Source organism: Gopherus flavomarginatus, chromosome 2 (assembly GCF_025201925.1).
Source record: "Gopherus flavomarginatus isolate rGopFla2 chromosome 2, rGopFla2.mat.asm, whole genome shotgun sequence".
In the NCBI taxonomy this organism is placed as follows: Eukaryota; Metazoa; Chordata; order Testudines; family Testudinidae; genus Gopherus; species Gopherus flavomarginatus.
The window spans coordinates 121,276,554-121,294,081 of NC_066618.1; the positions used below are offsets into that span (position 1 = coordinate 121,276,554).

A 17,528-nucleotide genomic window follows, 5' to 3' on the forward strand; every position below is an offset into this window, starting at 1 on the left:
TCTGAGGAAGGGACCACTGTCTAATTACCTGTTCCCAGACTCTTAAGATCAAAAGCCCAAAAGCTTAATAAAGATGCAGGTTGAGCCCTGTCAGCATGCTTATTCTGAGCTGAGGCTGTTATGAACTTGTAAGCACAGAAAAACTCCAAGGTGGTTTGAAGGACTAACTCCTTCACCACAGCCTTTATTGGAAATGGGCAGATGATCTCTGCTAAGCTTATGAGCATGATGGTAGATTTGTGCTGTTTTCTCTGTAAGGCTTTCACTTCAAGAAAAATGTGCTTTCTTAGCAAAAATGTGTGGTAACTTCTAACGGCTAATAATTACGTTAATAGCTTTTGAAGAGAAAGCAAAGCACAGATTCTGACTTGTTCAGGCAGTCTGGCATGCCGGTGATATCATAGTGTAGGCAGGGCATTGTGCAGCCTGGGGAAAAAAATGTAGTCAAGTGGGAGAGAGATGACGGCTCTCTGCCCAGGTGAGGAGATGGTTGAGGGTCCAGGAGCCTAGACTGGGTGCCCTTGAAAGATCAGAGAGAATACAGGTGCAGGTGCCCTGAACTGTTACATTATTTATAAGCCATTTCTCAAAAACACTCACCCTATACACTCAAATATCTCCTCCCACCATCCCAAAAATATTAAAAGGAACCTTTCCTCAGCACAGACAACTTAAGAAAACACAATGAATGTGACTAGGTCAACCTGCGTTAGTTATAATCAGCTAACAATCAATATAAACTCTAGAAAATAAATTACAAACACGTTTTAAAAACAACATGACTAGGGCTCAGAGGGGAGAGGGAACTCTTCCAAGGCCACTTGAGATGCCCCACAGAGGCTATGCAGACATCACAATACTGAAGTCAGGCTTTGCTGGGTTGTCAGAGTTGGTTCTGCCTCAGGGAGGTGTGGATCTAAACTGGTGAAAGCACAACTTCAGCTTGAATTGAACTAGGGTGACCAGACAGCAAGTGTGTAAAATCAGGAAGGGGTTGGGGGGCCTAATAGGAGCCTATATATGAAAAAGCCCCAAATAGCGGGACAGTCCCTGTAAAATCAGGACATCTGGTTACCCAAAACTGAACACAGTCCAACCCTCGGGTTACAAAGGCAAATGTGGAACCGGTACTTGAGCGACACCGCAGCCCGCCTCCAGCGCAGGGACCAGCCCACCAGCAGAGCGGAGCTGCACCCCGGGGCTCTGGGGACGGCCAGGCCTGGACTGCGGTGCTGCCGAGGCGAGGCGAGGCGAGGCTTCCCCCCTCCGGTCTTTTGGCTGCTGGGAAGGTGAGATCAGCAGGCGCCGGCTACTCCCACGCACCGGCCGCGCCCACGGCACCGCGAGTCGCCCCGCGCCTTATAACGCCCCTGCCTCAGCGCCTCGCCTCCTCCCGCGCCCTGAGCAGCAGCCAGACACCCGCCAAAGGGTCCCCGCGCCCGGAGCCCCCCGCCCAGGCAAGTTTCTCCTCCGCGCCCGCCCGGACTCTGGGGCCAGGGGCCCCGCCGGAGCGCGGCACGTGACCGGGCAGCCCTTCAGGCCCAGCCCAGCCGGGGCCGTGCCGCCTTCCGCGGGGGTCTCCCGGGCAGTAACCGCCGCCCAGGGGGGGTCTCCGGCCCTGCCCCAGTCCATGGCTGCCGAGGCCGACGCGCAAACAGCCGAACCCCGCGCCATGGAACGGCCCGGACGCGGCGCGCGGCCACCCGGGGCAACCAGACAGGCCGGCGCGTGGCCTGGCCTGTGTTCGCCGCCAGGGGACGGGGCTCGCGGCTCCTGTGCCCATTGGCTCGGAGTCAACCTGTGACATTCCACTAGCTCCTGATTGGCTGCCCGGCCGGCCGGGTCTGGCCTCCGCCGGTCTCACTCCCGCTGGGACTGTGAGCGAAGCCGGAAGAGGAAGGGCGGCGGGGCCGCGCTGAGGAGCTGGGCCGCTGCCGGTCGAGGTGAATTGGCCCCGCCGGAGCGGTGTGAGGGGAGGCGGGGCCGGGCCGGGCCTGCGTGGCCGTGACTCCCCGGGGAGGCCACGAGGGCTGATGGGGCTGGCGCGCGCCTGTGCTGGGCTTTGGCTCCCGCGAGCCCCAGCCGCTCCCCGCAGGCGGGCAAGGGGCGATGGCTGAGCGGGGCGCATGGGCGCGGCGGAGCCCCCGGAGGCCGCTGCCTGCCTGAGGAAGTGCCCCAGCCCCCAGCCCGCCCGGCTGCCCGCGTGTGGGTCTCGACCCCGCACACTCCGCTGTTCGGAGAGCTGCACTGTTCTCCGAGCCGCCCCCGAGCTACTCGCCGGGGCCGGGTCACTCCGTGATAGGCCCCAAGCCCCGGCGCGCTGTTCTTTGTCATGCGTGCAATTAACGTGTCTTTCTCAAGCATCTTTCTAGGGCTGCCTTCATCTCTTTGCAATTTGTTTAATATTAGAAATGGCCCCAATGCAGTAGGGGATCGGTCCGGGGCATTGGAGATAATTGGAGGGAAGTTGCATTAGATTGATAAGAAGTGGATACTAATTTTGAAGTACAAATCTTAAGTGTTTGGAGGTACTGTTGCCCATATTCAGTGGGATACTTAACTGAGTAGTGTTCAGTATCCATGGAGCATATGGGGCAACTTCTCCACAATATGAAGTAAACACTTTGTCTACTTTTAAGCTAAGATTCTGATACTGCAAGTGCTCCTGCACAGGCTTCAAATAAAGCATCTGAGTAGTCCCATGATCTGTAAAATTAAGCACGAGCTTAAGTGTTTGCAGAATCAGAGTTCAAGGGCCTGAATCTGTAGTTCCTACCTTATGGCATTTCATTAGAGTTAGTGGGAATCAGCACAGGAGTAACTGTACATTTAGGTGTAGTTATTTGTAATAGCAGGCTTCAAAAATGTGTATAGTCTTTGCTGCAACATAATACTGATTTAAAATGTTAGGCATATATATATATATATATATATATATATATATATATATACACACACACACTTCATTTGACAATTAAAGGTTCCCTTTTGCATAAAACATTACAAATGTTATAGCAACTTCTTGGTCAAAGGACCAAAGAAAGGCACTTTCAAACTTACATTTGTATATAGTTTCTCTGTCATTTATCTCTGTCTGCACCTTTGGAATGAAATGTGGTAATGTTTAATAGCTCACAGCAATACTACAGAACTGTTTACAAAAAACAGAAATTATTGTATCAAAATGAAACTACAGGAATAAGTTAGGCCAAATGTGGGAATAAGTCTTAATTTATGTAGAAAATGAATTCACACTCTACTCTTACTAGGTATGTCATGACGTCTTAATGATGAGGAGTTCAGGATCTTGCTTTTTTACATTGCTCTAATGCAGTGGTTTTCAAACCGTGGGTTGTGACCCAGAACTAGGTTGTGAAATGGAAGGGACTGGGACATGGCAGCTCTGGTCAGCAGCGCCGACTGGGCTGTTAAAAGTCCTGTTGGTGGTGCTGCTTGCTAAGGCAGGCTAGTCCCTACCTATTCCGACACTACACTGTGCCCCAGAAGCAGCCAGCAGCAGGTCTGGCTCCTAGGCAGGGGGGGCCCCCGTGCACTGACTCAGCACCGGCTCTGTGCGAGCATTGCCCAGTTCCTGAGCCCAGGAGCTGGGTCTGCTGCTAGCTGCTTTTGGGGCACAGCGTGGTCTGTGGTGCCAGAACAGGCAGGAAGCATGCCTCTGCACCCCTGCTGTGCTGCTGACTGGGAGCCACCTGAGGTAAACCTGCACCCCAATCTCCAGCCCCTCCCACACCCTTCATTTCTGGCCCCATTCCACAGCCCTCACCCCCATCCCATAGCCCCTCCCATACCACAAATCCCTCATCCCCAGCTCCATTGGGCCACAGGCATCAACAATTTTCTTCAACTGAGTCGCCAGAAAAAACAGTTGCAAACCACTGATCTGAATTCTTCAGCAGCACAGTTCCTGCCTACTGCAATGCTGAGTTTGGTCAAACGCTATCTTGCAGGACTGTTCTAAACAAAAATTGCACCAATTTAACTTTAAACCAATGTTGTTAAACTAGTTGAACTTTTGTGTGATGATTCTCTCACTGGTTTATGTTGGTTTAGCTTGCCTCTTGTAAATTTACCAACAAGCTAAACCAATATAAGCCAGGTTTCAACTGATGGATCTGTGCAAGTACTAACTTAAAAATACTCCCCTGGCTATTGCACCTTTTCAGGTAATAATTCAGGTCAGCTAAATTAGCCAATGAGTTGCACTACAGCATATATGTGTTGTCTCAACTTTCTCTTGTCGTTTCTTTTTTACAGGAAGCTGCGATGGAGAATGAGCTGCTGATGGCCTTTCTTTTGTCATTTTCCATATTGTTCTGCAAAAGTCACCTTCATGAAGTAGAGCTGGCTACTATTGCACAGACCTCTGAGAAATTCATTCTAGATAAGGCAGCTGGTATCAACACTGAATTGGCAACACTTATGCAGAAGCATCACCTTCAGGAACTTTTCCATCGTTATGGGGAGAACAATACTTTGACTGTTGAAGGATTTAGAAAGTTGCTGCAAAACATAGGAATAGATAGAGTGAAAAGGATCACTACTGGCCACGATCGTAATCACCATCTTCATCATAACCATGTTATGCTAAGCAAAAACTTTGAGAGAACAGATTGCCCAAATCATGAAACTGGTGGTGTAAATAAAGATCCTAGTAATGGTCAGGCAAAGGAATTACAAAGAGTAGAAAATGCTGAGCACAAGCAGAACTTGATAAGCAACAAAAACACTCTTATGGGAATAACTGCATCTACCAACACTACTGCTACAGATGGTAATCCTCTATTACAGAATTCAGAAACCAGAGAAGTGAAGCCTGTTGTTCATACAAGTCTAACCAGCCCCAGTGACATGAATGTTACAGAAAGCAGCAGTGTGAGTTTACTTATTAATGGAAAAGCTAATGAATCACTTCTTTCCCTAAGGGAATCTGAAAGAGGAAGTTACATGTATTCTAAATTTAAAAACCACAATACACAAGAGGTGAGACTAGTGTTCTATACTCTTCTTGGGGGCATATTCCCATTAGAAGTGTGTTAGCATGGTTTGCTTCCATAGACATTCATCTAACTTCTAGGAATCTTGATGCAAACTTTTGGAGGAGGGGTGTGTAAAATCTGAAATATACACAGACATAATTTGCTATGTAATAATTATACACTCCAGTAGGAATGTTACATCCATGTTGTGCCCAGGTACAAGAGGATAGTTGGGCATTCTGGTTTGTACACTGGGTTGTAATATTTGATATTTTTATTTTTTTCCTCTTCTGGTTTCTCTCTTTAGGAGAACATTTTAAGACTAGTTAACTTCTGACACAAGTATGTGAAAGTTTTTGATGCTTGTTACAGGAAAACAAGTTTTCTTATGGTGTAGAAAAGAGTAGATAAGTTAATAAATAAATACTTTTTGAAAGTTTCATTTCTGTAACCATACATGTTGCTGAAGTTATTCCAAGTAGGCGTACATTTTTCTGCTGGAAGTAAAAGGCTAGGACAGAAAGTAATTCATCCTACATAGAAATCAATGAGAGGCCTTGGAACTTAAGTATGGATTTTATGCAAGTTTCATTATATATATTTACTAATCATCTTCGGGTAAATATAATTTAGTATTAACTTGTATTCTAGAAGTTGGGAGCCCTACTGCAAGTGGCTTACTGCTCTATGATCAGGCAAATAAGTCTTGCTGTGCCTAACTTTTCCCTTTTAAAATGGGGAAAATAATCACCTTTGTAAAATATCCTCATTCTCTGGTGAAAGCTGTCTAAGCATTCTTTATTTCTGTTATTAGAGCTGTCATAGATACTTGCATCTCTGTCCCTGAAAAATGATCCTCCTCCAAGTGATACAAGTTGTGCGTTGTCCACACTGGCACTATGTCTCCCACTGACGTAGCTTCTGCTTCTCGCTAAAGTGGAGTAATTATGCTGATGGGAGAGTGCTCTCCCATTGGCGTAGCGCGTCTTCACAAGACGCACTACAGTGGCACAGCTGCGCCAATGTAGCACTGTAGTGTAAACTTGCCCTTAGTAAGGACATGGTAGTTGTCATTCATTGTCCTCTTATTTAAAATGGAAGGCTTTTTTCACAAAAAGAAGACTTTTGTTTTTGATTATATGTCCAATTAATTTTGAAGTATCTGGCTTTTATTAAAGTAATATGTAAATATTCATCCCACTACTACCTTCCGCTGGAACTGTTGCACAGATTATTAAAACCCAATCACAAACATACTTCTTAATTTTTTTAGTGAGTGTTTGATCCTACCTCTTTTTTTAAGAGGTTGGGGAGGTTTTGTAGACACAAACTGAAATTAAAATAAAATGTCTGTCTTTTCTCTTGCTTTTTTAAAAGGGGAAAGGAATGCTTATGGACCTGCTGGCTGGTGTCACTAAATAAAACCACCGTAATGAGAGCTTTTCTTACAGCCAAATCCTTCACCTTTAAGGGCCTTAAAAATCAGCAGGACCTCTTTAAAGGCTATTTATCCTTCTCGAGGTAGCTAAGCTAAATAATTCAGGGTGTGTATGTGTGCTCATAATCACAGGTTCTGAATCTTGTATTCACGCATACAGGTGAGTCTCATCTTATGTGCATTTAACATGTACAAATTCTGCTTTGCGCAGTCGGCAAAAACAAAAAAAGAAAAATAATTTAAATACTATACCTGTAATGCGGTCGATTCCACCTGCCATTACACTCAATGTAATTTTGACTATACATGATTTCGCTTTATGCGCTGAGAGTGGAACGTAACCCCAGCATAAGATGAGACTTGCCTGATATTGCATTCTTCACCAGCAGAGGAGAAACAAGGCTGGCAGCCCTACTAAACAGGAATTACTAGACTTTTAAAGACAGCAAGTAGTGCAGTACAAAGATGGTTGCAGGAAGAAATGTGTTCAGAACATGGCTTTTGATAGAAATGGTGTGATTGAAAAGATTTATTGCGAGCCTCTCATACAAATGACTTCTTCCCCCAGCATGAATTCTGTCTTCCTTCAGTTAAGAATCAGACAGCTCATGCATCCAGCTGGCAGCGTTGTCCAATTACCCCTCCAGTCCAGAGGCTGGAGCTAGCCCATAGAACAAGAAACGTACTGCTGTGCATTGTCCACCTCCCTCAGGCTGTGTGCAACATGTATTGTAGACAGAAGAAAGGATAGAACCTTGAGGAAGATTGGATTTCAAAGTCTTCAGTGATGGCTGTCGTCTTGCTTAGAGTGTAGTGAATAGAGGCTGATTCCATCTATACACAAATTTGAATACAAACAACAAAAGGTGTGAACTGATAGGTTTAATTATTTTGGTGCATGTGCATTGACACTTATTTCAGAATGAAACTTGCAAAAGTTTATTTAGCTGAAGTCAGCTTTGTTACCAACCTTGGCTAAAATTGATTTCACTGTTTTTGGGAGGTGCTACTGTATTTTGAACTGGTATTGGACTGCTCTTGCAGTTTTTCTAGGATGTGATAGTACTTCTGTTCTTCTTAATCTTAAACATGTTTTTTTTTTCTGCAGTGCTTGAATGTATCAAAACTGATGACATCTCATGGAATAAGCACACAAGTATTGTTGACTGCTACAGAATTCAGCTATCTTTGTCCAGCAATTGTTAACCAGATTGATGGCGAATTCTGCATAATGCATGCAGCTAGTGAAAAGGCTGAAAGCCCTCCAAAAAGCAATTCTTTGCAAATAGGTAGGTTTTAATTTCTTTTTATATTTAGAATAAATCTTACTAACAATCATTGAAATTTGCTTTTTTTTATAGCTAATATAAATATTTAGATTCTAAACTATTGTTTTTTTTCTTAGATACGTAACTTTTCTATGTGCTGTACAAAGAGTTCTTTCTAGACACCCTTATCCTGGGGATTTTCTTAGTTATTAACATCTAAATCAGTGTTTTGAAGAAAGCAAGCATCATCTGACATATTTTGTATTTCTCTTACCAGCTTGGATTGGTGGCTTTATATCAATCTCCATCATCAGTTTTCTTTCTTTATTGGGTGTTATATTGATACCTCTGATGAATCGTGTATTTTTCAAGTTTCTTCTAAGTTTCCTTGTGTCACTGGCTGTTGGGACTCTGAGCGGAGATGCTTTTTTACATCTTCTTCCACATGTAAGTATTGTTACTCATATTAAATCATTCATCCTAACTTTGAAAAATGTTAGTGAAATATGGCTTTATTACTTTATTATTGATGTTAAGTGCTTGAGGAAGCCTACTAACACTAGCTTTGACTGTCTACCAAACCTAGTGGTTTATTGACATTGATGAAAACTTGTATTACTGTAATAAGAAAAGATTATCTACCTCAGGGGTCGGCAGCCTTTCAGAAGTGGTGTGCCAAATCTTCATTTATTCAATGTACTTTAAGGTTTCGTGTGCCAGTAATACATTTCAATGTTTTTAGAAGGTCTCTTTCTCTGTCTATATTATATAACTAAACTGTTATATGTAAAGTAAATAAGGATTTTAAAATGTTTAAGAAGCTTAATTTAAAATTAAATTAAAATGCAGATTTTATCAGTTTAGTGTGATTCTTGCCCTTGCTTTTCCTTGTTAAGTTTTCCAATGTCTGGCCCATATTTGGATACTTTAAGCTGCACACAGGCTTCTGAGTGATCAGTTGTTAACCGGCTCTGAGAGGGACAGAGGACAGATTTCATGTGTGAAAATACCTGTTTTCACAGGTATGTGGATCCAAATGCTGAAAGTATTGCAAACACAATTTTTTTTTTTCCAGACAGTTAAATTTCATTGGCAAGGACGTCCAGCAGGTCAGAATAGAGACCTCATGGTCTCTCTTGGTAGCTTCAGCTGCACTCCACAGATCTACGAACTTTGATGCCCACAGTTTTGAGCTTTTTAACTGAATGACCTGCATTTAGAAATCTTCAACACCCATCCACTGAAATACAGACAAATCCAAGTCGCTTTCATTGAACTTTTCAGGTTTAATTAGAAAAGAAAGCATTGGGCCAAATTGCTGGAAATCTTGAAATCTGTCAGAAAATTCTGATCCCAGTTCTTGCACGTACATTCCAATCTCATTGACACTGACAGTGCAACGTGTCGATAGCTCTTTTATGAGTTGGAAGTAGCAGAAAGTCGAAGTTTGAATATCCCGAGAAACTGTCAGTTTTACAACAAATACCTTCCAGACTTCAAAAAGATCCAGAACCATTTGCCCTGCACCCTGGAGACAGAGATTGAGTTTGTTTAGGTGAGCAGTGATGTCAGTTAGAAACATGAGCTTATGCGGCCATTTGTCATCATCCAGTTCGGGGTAGTTTTGTCCTTTTTCCAACAAAAAGACCTTGATTACAAAGCTCCAAACAGTTTACAAAGCTCACCGAAACCTTGCCAGGACTTAACCACCGAATGTTGCTGTGAAGTGGAATGTCGTTATAAGCATTGTCCATCTCTTCTAGCAGTGCTTGAAACTGTCTGTGAGTCAAAGCTGATCGAGCAGCAAGGAAGCTCACAATTCCCACCACTGTATTCATCACGTTATTAAGCTCTGAATGAAAAATTTTAGCGCACAGGTTTTCTTGATGGATGATATGGTGAAATTTGACTGGGCGGTCAATTTGATCTTCAAATAACTTAACAAATTCTTTCTGTTTTCTGACCATGGCAGGAGCATCATCAGTTGTCACACACAATATTTTTCTGATGTCAACTCTTGTTCTTCAAAATGGTTTACAAAACTTTCCACTATATCTTCCCCCTTTGTTGTGCCGTGCAGGGGTTTTAGGCAACAAAATTCCTCTTGGATTTCATCGGAAGCACAATATCTTGCAACAGCTGCCAAATGTGGAACGTTGTTTATATCCACGCTCTCATCAGCTGCAACGCTAAACACTGCTGTGTCTTTTAATGCAGTCGTCTGCTTTTCCTTAATATTTTCTGCCATTTTGCTTATGCATCTCTCAACTGTTCTGGCAGAGATAAGCAGTTCTTTTATTCTAGATATGATCGTATCTTTATTTGACAAATTATTGACCAAAATCTCTTAACTACGGAGAAAAACCTTTTTATATATTCCCCATCTGTAAACGGCCTTCCCGTTTTTTGCAATGCACTGTGCAGTCTTGTAACTTCTTTCTGTAGCTTGATTTTTACTCACACTTAAGCTTTTAAAAACACTTCTTTGCGTCTCATATCCTGCTACTGCCTTTTTGATTGACTCAGTCTTGTCTGCTTCATCGAGAGGCTTTTCTCATGCTTCGTTTCAAAATGTCGTCGAACCTTTGATGTGCGACCAAACAACATTTTCACAACAGAAAGCATAAACAGCACAGTCCTTTTGAATAAATCCAAATGTCTGTCCAAGAAGGCTGAAATGAACGGACATCTAACTTTGCTTTCTTAGGAGCTGCCATTTTGTCAAATGTTTCCCTCAACTCTCACTGGGGGGGAAAAAATGGCAACGGAGGGCACACACAAGGTCAGACACAGATGTGGTCTCATATAAGCAGCAAACCGGGACTTAAAAATATCCAAGCCTGGAACAATTTTTAAGATGGTGCTGAACTGCACCCCCTCTTGTCCCTGTCTGTACCCCTCACTGCTCCAGGCTTGCAGCAGGCTGAGCAGGGCTGGAGGCCTGGACCCCGGCTGGCAGGGGGCTGATGACTGGAACCCCAGACAGGCAGCAAGGTGAGCAGCATGGAGGGCTGGTAGCCCAGGCCGACAGCTGAGCAGGGCTGGTGGCAGGGACCCTGCTGGCAAGAGGCCAGCGGCCGGAGCCCCAGACCATCAGCGGGCTGAGCGGCTCAGCTTGCTGCCAGTCTTGGGTTCCCTCCACCAGCTCATGCCAACCGGGGCCTGGTCCCGTTCAGCCTGCTGCTGGTCTGGGGTTCCGTTCACCTAGGCAGGCAATGGGCTGAGCAGGGTCGGCAGCCAGGACCCTGGCAGGCAGCAGAGTGACACTAAAAATCAGCTTGCATGCCACCTTTGGCACGCATGCCACAGGTTGCCGACCCCGATCTGCCTTCAAATAATCTTTGTAAAACTGTAGCTGCTGTTTCTGGTCTAACCCAGGGTTCCCCACAATGCATGCAATTGCACCATCATGTGTTGGTTTGCAACATTCTGGTACATTACTCAGTCCCTCACACACAAGTTGCCTTTGTAGATCAGTAATTTAGAATCCTTTCTGATTTTTTTTTCTTTTCACTCTCTTCCCTCACCTCCTGATTTTCTTTGAGAAATAGAAATAGTTCCATTATCTCTTTCCAATGTCAGGAGGAGAGATAATTGCAAAGTCAAATGCTGACACTGCTTATCCTCTGAATGGAGCATCTGAGAAATACTGGGAACACAGCACTTGAAGAGGACTAGTACTAGGCCACTTACTCCATGTGATGGGGTTGAAGAGACTCAGCTTAGGTCAAGAATAAAACTGGACTAAGATCACTATAAAATTCTGCCTCTAGGGAAGTCTGAGCTGGACTTACAGTACAGGAACAAAGTGTTATGGAGTGAATTGAAAGCCTTACTTTCTGTGTGTGTAGGTTTTTCCTTCAGTTAATTATATTGTTGAACTGTTTCTCAAATTCTGGAGGCATTTGTCTCTTGGCCTCTGCACTGGGGGGAAGGTATCCTAAAAATCCAGCGTGCTTTATTGTATGTACTTTACTTACAAACCTTAGGGAAGGCTGGCTTTGTGAAAGCAGTATTCTCAATGCTTCAACCATACTTTTGCTAATATATCTTAACTTGAAAATTTCCAAAAGAAGCAACAAAAACAGCACTGCTGCTAATTCCTATACACTTCTTCATAAGAATCTCCAATAGCACTCTTCTCGTTTACAAAAGTGCTACTAAGTACTAGCCTTCGGGCCTAAATTCAGCAATGTCGTAACTGGGACAGGAACTTGGGTGCATATATTAAGGTAGTAAAACTTGCTCGAATTTGGCATTCAGTGGATGGGTGGGTGGATGGGTAAATTAAGGGTAATTCTCACACCAGGGATTGGAGCAGGAAAAGCAGCTCGCAATTAAAAACAGCTCTGACCCTTTTATCAGGCTGCTTTGCTTTATCTTGAATCTTCCTGAAAGTTGCTTTTTGTGCTCCTGTGTCCCTTGATGTTCAAGACATGTTTATTTTTCACACTTAATGTTAGTTTAGTACAAGCTATGCTACTTTAATGTTTACATTGGGGTTGTCAGTTGCGATTAACTCAGGTGATTAACTCAAAGTAATAAGGATTAAAAAAATCACAATCAGTTTTAATCACACCGATAAACAATAGAATACCAGTTGAAACTTATTTTTGGATGTTTTCCTACATTTTAAAATATATTGATTTCAGTTACAACACAGAATGAACAGTTGACAATGCTCGCTTTATATTACTTTTATTTCAGATATTTGCACTGTAAATATGGCAAACGAAAGTGTTTTTCAGTTCACTTCAGATAAGTACAGTAGAGCAATCTGTCATGAAAGTGCAACTTACGTAAAAAAAATCTACATTTGTAACTGCACTCAAAAACAAAACAATGTAAAACTTTAGAGCCTACAGGTCCACTCAGTCATGCTTCTTGTTCAGCCAATCATTAAGACAGACAAGTTTGTTTACATTTACGCTAGATAATGCTATCTGCTTCTTATTTACAATGTCACCTGAAAGTGAGAACAGATGTTCACGTGGCACTTTTGTAATCAGCCTTGCGAGGTATTTATGTGCCAGATATGCTAAACATTATTATGCCCCTTTGTGCTTCGGCCATCATTCCAGAAGACTTGCTTCCATGTTGTTGATGCTCGTTTAAAAATAATGCATTAATTAAATCTGTGAGTGAACTTCTTGGGGGAGAACTGTAAGTCTTTGGCTCTGTTTTGCCCGCATTCTGCCGTATGTTTCACGTTACAGCAGTCATGGATGATGACTCCGCACATGTTCTTCACTTTAAGAACACTTTTTTGCTGCAGATTTGATGAAACGCAAATAAGATACCAATGTGAGTGTCTAAAGATTGCTAAAGCAGTCGACCCAAGGTTTAAGAATGTGAAATGCCCTCCAAAATCTGAGAGGGACAAGATATAGAGCATACTTTCAGAAGCAACACTCCGATGCAGAAACCTAGAGAACCTGAACCACGAAAAAAGAAAATCAACCTTCTGCTTGTGGCATCTGACTCAGATGTTGAAAATGAACATGCGTCAGTCATCACTGCTTTGGATGGTTAATGAGCAGAACCAGTTATCAGCATGAACATATGATCTCTGGAATGGTGGTTGAAGCATGAAGGGACATACGAATCTTTAGTGCATCTGGCACATAAATATCTTGCAACGCTGGCTACAGCAGTGCTATGCCAATGACTGTTCTCACTTTCAGGTGATACTGTAAACAAGAAGTGGGCAGCATTATCTCCTGCAAATGCAAACAAACTTGTTTGGCTGAGTGATTGGCTGAGCGATTGGCTGAACAAGAAGTAGGACTGAATGGACTTGTAGGCTCTGAAGTTTTGCATTGTTTTATTCTTTTAATGCAGTTTTTTTTTTTACATAATTCTACATTTGTAAGTTCAGCTTTCATAATAAGGAGATTACACTACAGTACTTGTATTAGGTGAATTGAAATACTATTGTTTTTTACAGTGCAAATATTTCTAATAAAAAAAGAGTACTGTACATTTTCTATGCTGTGCTGTAATTGAAATCAATATATTTGAAAATGTAGAAAATATCCAAAACTATTTAATGAAATGGTATTCTATTATTTAACAGTTCAATTAATCCTGCTATTTTTTAAATTGCTTGACAGCCCTAGTTTACACCCATTTTCCAACCCACTTAAACTGTTTGTCACTATTTGATCCAGAGAGTTTTATGGGAGTTGTTCCATGCTTATATCAGGTATGAATCTGGTCCTCAGAGGATTTCTTCTTTCATACTGCACAAAACCTCTACTTTAGGAATGCATTGGTGCTTTTTAGGGGAATGCACCTCTGTCTCAAAATTTGACCTAAGGAATTAAATCTGGTCAGACACATAATCTAGAATTTTTATCTCCATCTTAAAAATGTACTACTATACTAATTTTCACTCTCAGTTGTAAACTTATCATTATCCATTTTTTCCCTAATGATTTTGTCCTGTTCAATAGGTGTAATTTTATTCTCTCTGGATGCCTGCCCACCCACCTCTGACCCCCCCCCCCCCCAAACCCAAACAAAATAATGCAAAATAACTTCCACACTCTATTCCCAAAGTAGTCTTGATATGAGTTGACTTGTTTAACTGCTGCCCTAGATCCAGCGTGCCTGCAACACAGTGGGAAAGGGAATATAGGCGAGTCTCATCTTATGCGGATTTAACATGCGCGAATTCAGCTTTGCGCGGTTGGCAAAAACAAAAAAGAGAAAAATAACAATTTAAATACTGTACCTGTAGTGCGGGCGATTCTGCCCGCCATTACACTCAATGTAATTTTGACTACACGCAATTTTCGCTTTACACGCTGACAGTGGAACGTAACTCCAGTGTAAGATGAGACTCGCCTGTAGTTCTGATTTTTTTTTTTTTTTTTTTTTTTTTTTAGTGCTAATCAGTAGTCTTTTTAGAGCACTTTTAATGTAATACCTAGTTTTTTGTTTCCCCGGTATTAAAATTCAATCTCCATAATGGTGCTTCTGTCCACTGGTTTATTCATTTTTCACCTTAACACTAATCTGCCTCAGTTGCAGGATCTCTTTTAGCTAGCAGATGGTTGTTTTGATCCTCCCTACTCTATTTAACCAGCCATTTATGTATTGTCATAGAAAATTAACATGGTTTTCTGTTTCAAAACATACATTTAATCAACATGTACATTAAACAAAATTACTTCCGCTGCCACCTCAAAAATATATTGGCAACAGAATTTTCAGAAATAAGACAAACTCCTGCAAAAGTTAAGCAGAAGTCTTTCTTTCCTGCTCTGAAAGCTTTCCAGCTCTGTTTTTAGTAGCCTTCCAATGAGGGAGAGTGCCAGAGATGGGGTCCTCTGTGGAGAGCAGGCAAAGGCTTGTCATTATTGCGTGGTCCATATTAGAAAGGAATTTTCCTAGCTTCTTTGTCAGCAAAAGATGAGGCAGTAAAAATGGTGGTTTGGGCCACCACTACTAGCTGAAGTTTTAGCAAGAGTATTCTAATATTGTAAACCATTGTAATGAAAGGTGCATATTCATACTTGGTAGAGGGTGAAGGCTGGGTCTGCATGTACTCTTTAAATATTTCCCTTTGTCCACAAACATTACAGCCATTTAATCCATTTTGAGTTGTTTTCATTTATATTTCTCACATTAAGAAAGTAATAAGATTCATCTCTGGAGTCACTAAAAATGAGCCGCAGAGCACATCTTTCATTTTTTTTCTTCTGTTGTATTGAAATTTATTCTGAATTAGTAGAACTTGAATGTTTTGTCTTTTGAATCCTTCTTAGTCTCATGGCAATCATCACCATCACCACGAGAAACCTTTACTTGAACAAAATAAAGATGCCCTGTTCAAGCATCTTGTCTTTCAAAGTGTAGAAGAAACTGCTTATTTGGATTCCACATGGAAGGGACTGACAGCCCTTGGAGGCCTGTATTTCATGTTTCTAGCTGAGCATTTGATTACTTTAATTAAGCAGTTTAAAGACAAGAAGAAAAAGGTAAGGAAATTACATTTTGAAGCCTCACTGTACTATGTAATATTAGTGTCTGTGGATATTAAAATTCTTTTGTAGAGAGTGGCTTGTTGATTAGATTTGGTAGCTAATGAGGAATGTGCTCAAACTCAATTTTTGCTTATGAGTATATAATAGTATACTTTGAGTGATCCTAACCATCTTTACTCCTTCAGAGTAGACGTGTATTTATATTCCTACAAAGAAGAATTCTGTTGTTCTTACATAAGCAGATAATTCAGTCTGCATCTTCTTTTAATTGTTTATCTTGAAGTTACAGTGAAAGACCTGATCTACAGTGAGTGCTATCTTAAAACAACACCCCCACCATTCTCCTCCTCCCTCCAAAAATCCCAAGCGGTTACTACTGGGATTGTTGTGGTAGTCCTTACACTTACATCATTGGTGTTATTCCTATTCTAACTACTGTGAGTGTAAATTGTTGATATTGAAATGGTGTCCACTATAGCAAGCTGCCTAGTGTAAAAATAGGTGAGAAATACTCATGAGGGTGGCAGGCTCAGTCTCCATAACTACAGCTAAACTTCTTTGCTCACTGTAAGGTAACTCTGGGCAAATAGTTCCCAGGCAGAGCAGATGCTTGGTTTTCATCATGTTTTAATGAGACATTTCTTCGAAATTTGAGTAGGAGTTAAACACTACAACAGGGGAAAAGAAATGGCATTTTGTTAGGCTTTAGAGGTGTTTCAAGTATAAAGTAGAACTATAGTTGCTGTGTAATTCTGTATAAATAATACTTATGTCTGCTCATTGTGACTTTTTTTTTTCCCTCTGTACCCTAGCTAATTCTTTGCCTTTTTACTCTGCTTCTGCTGACATTCTAGTACTCTTCCTGGTTATGCATTCTTTGGGTATCTCCATGCTGTCCTCTTGATTTTTCATACTGCATAATTTTATAAATATACCGTGTTGCTCATGTATATCATGAAAAATAAGTAAATATTTATAACTTTGATTTTTCTTTTGGAGTCAGAAAAAAAATGAAGATGCAGAAAGTAAGAAGTTTTCAACAAATGAAGAAAAATTAGATGCAGATTATCGTAAGTCTCAGTAACACTATTGCACAACTGTATCAATCAAAAGGGTAAAGAATCTTTTCTATGCTATTGAAGGCTCATTGATCCTTTCACTTACTGTTGGCTGGATTGCTATATAGCTAGGTTAATTACATCTTTCCTGAAACAAACTTGATACATATTAGTATGCAGAGGATTGACTTTAAGTTGATTTTTAACTTTTTTTTTGTTTTGTTTTTTGTTTTTTAATGGTGATAGGAGTTTGAAGTAGTCCATGTACTTTTTGAATTTTTAAGTGTCTACCCTTGTGATCCAGGATTGAGCACTGGAAATCAAAACTGTTCCGTTTAAGCCCTTCTGTCTACAGAAGTTTAGGATGCTTATGTATCTACCAGTTTCTAGACTAATAGCACCTGTAACTCTATGGAGAAAAGATTTTTTAAGAGTCTGTGTCTCAAGCTTACATATTTCAAATGCCTGACAACCTGATTTTAAGAATGGCTGAGCACCCACAATTCTAAATGAGGTTAATTGGGGAGAGGGAAGTTGCAGGTATTCAGCATTTCTCAAAATCAGACCGTTAATGAAAACACCTTAAAAATGTCATGGAACAAGAGTGCCACCAAACGTCCAGATCTTCTGGTACAAGTTTGCAATAAAACATTGAGCTTTTTGATTTTCATAGGCTGCTTTTCAGTACTATGTGCTCGGCTACTGAAATATCCACTATGATAAGCACTTGGATTGTAAGGTAGGAGTAAACAGGGCATGTGTGTGTTTAACATTAA

At 41.6% G+C, this 17,528-nt stretch overlaps 1 protein-coding gene across 4 annotated transcripts in view; it reads left to right on the top strand.

Moving 5' to 3' along the window:
* The first annotated feature begins 773 nt into the window (after positions 1-773).
* SLC39A6 (solute carrier family 39 member 6) overlaps positions 774-17,528 on the top strand; it is a 33,544-nt gene continuing 16,789 nt past the window's right edge. The window contains exons 1-6 of one of the 4 annotated variants that reach the window (XM_050938187.1): positions 774-1,289; positions 4,276-5,001; positions 7,544-7,724; positions 7,981-8,150; positions 15,476-15,688; positions 16,698-16,764. In XM_050938187.1, coding sequence (XP_050794144.1) covers positions 4,285-5,001; positions 7,544-7,724; positions 7,981-8,150; positions 15,476-15,688; positions 16,698-16,764 — 1,348 coding nt within the window. In that variant the 5' untranslated portion in view covers positions 774-1,289; positions 4,276-4,284. Of the gene's footprint in view, positions 1,290-1,373; positions 1,462-1,819; positions 1,944-4,275; positions 5,002-7,543; positions 7,725-7,980; positions 8,151-15,475; positions 15,689-16,697; positions 16,765-17,528 lie in introns of those variants that run through there. The other 3 variants (XM_050938188.1, XM_050938186.1, XM_050938190.1) reach the window with 3 other exon arrangements.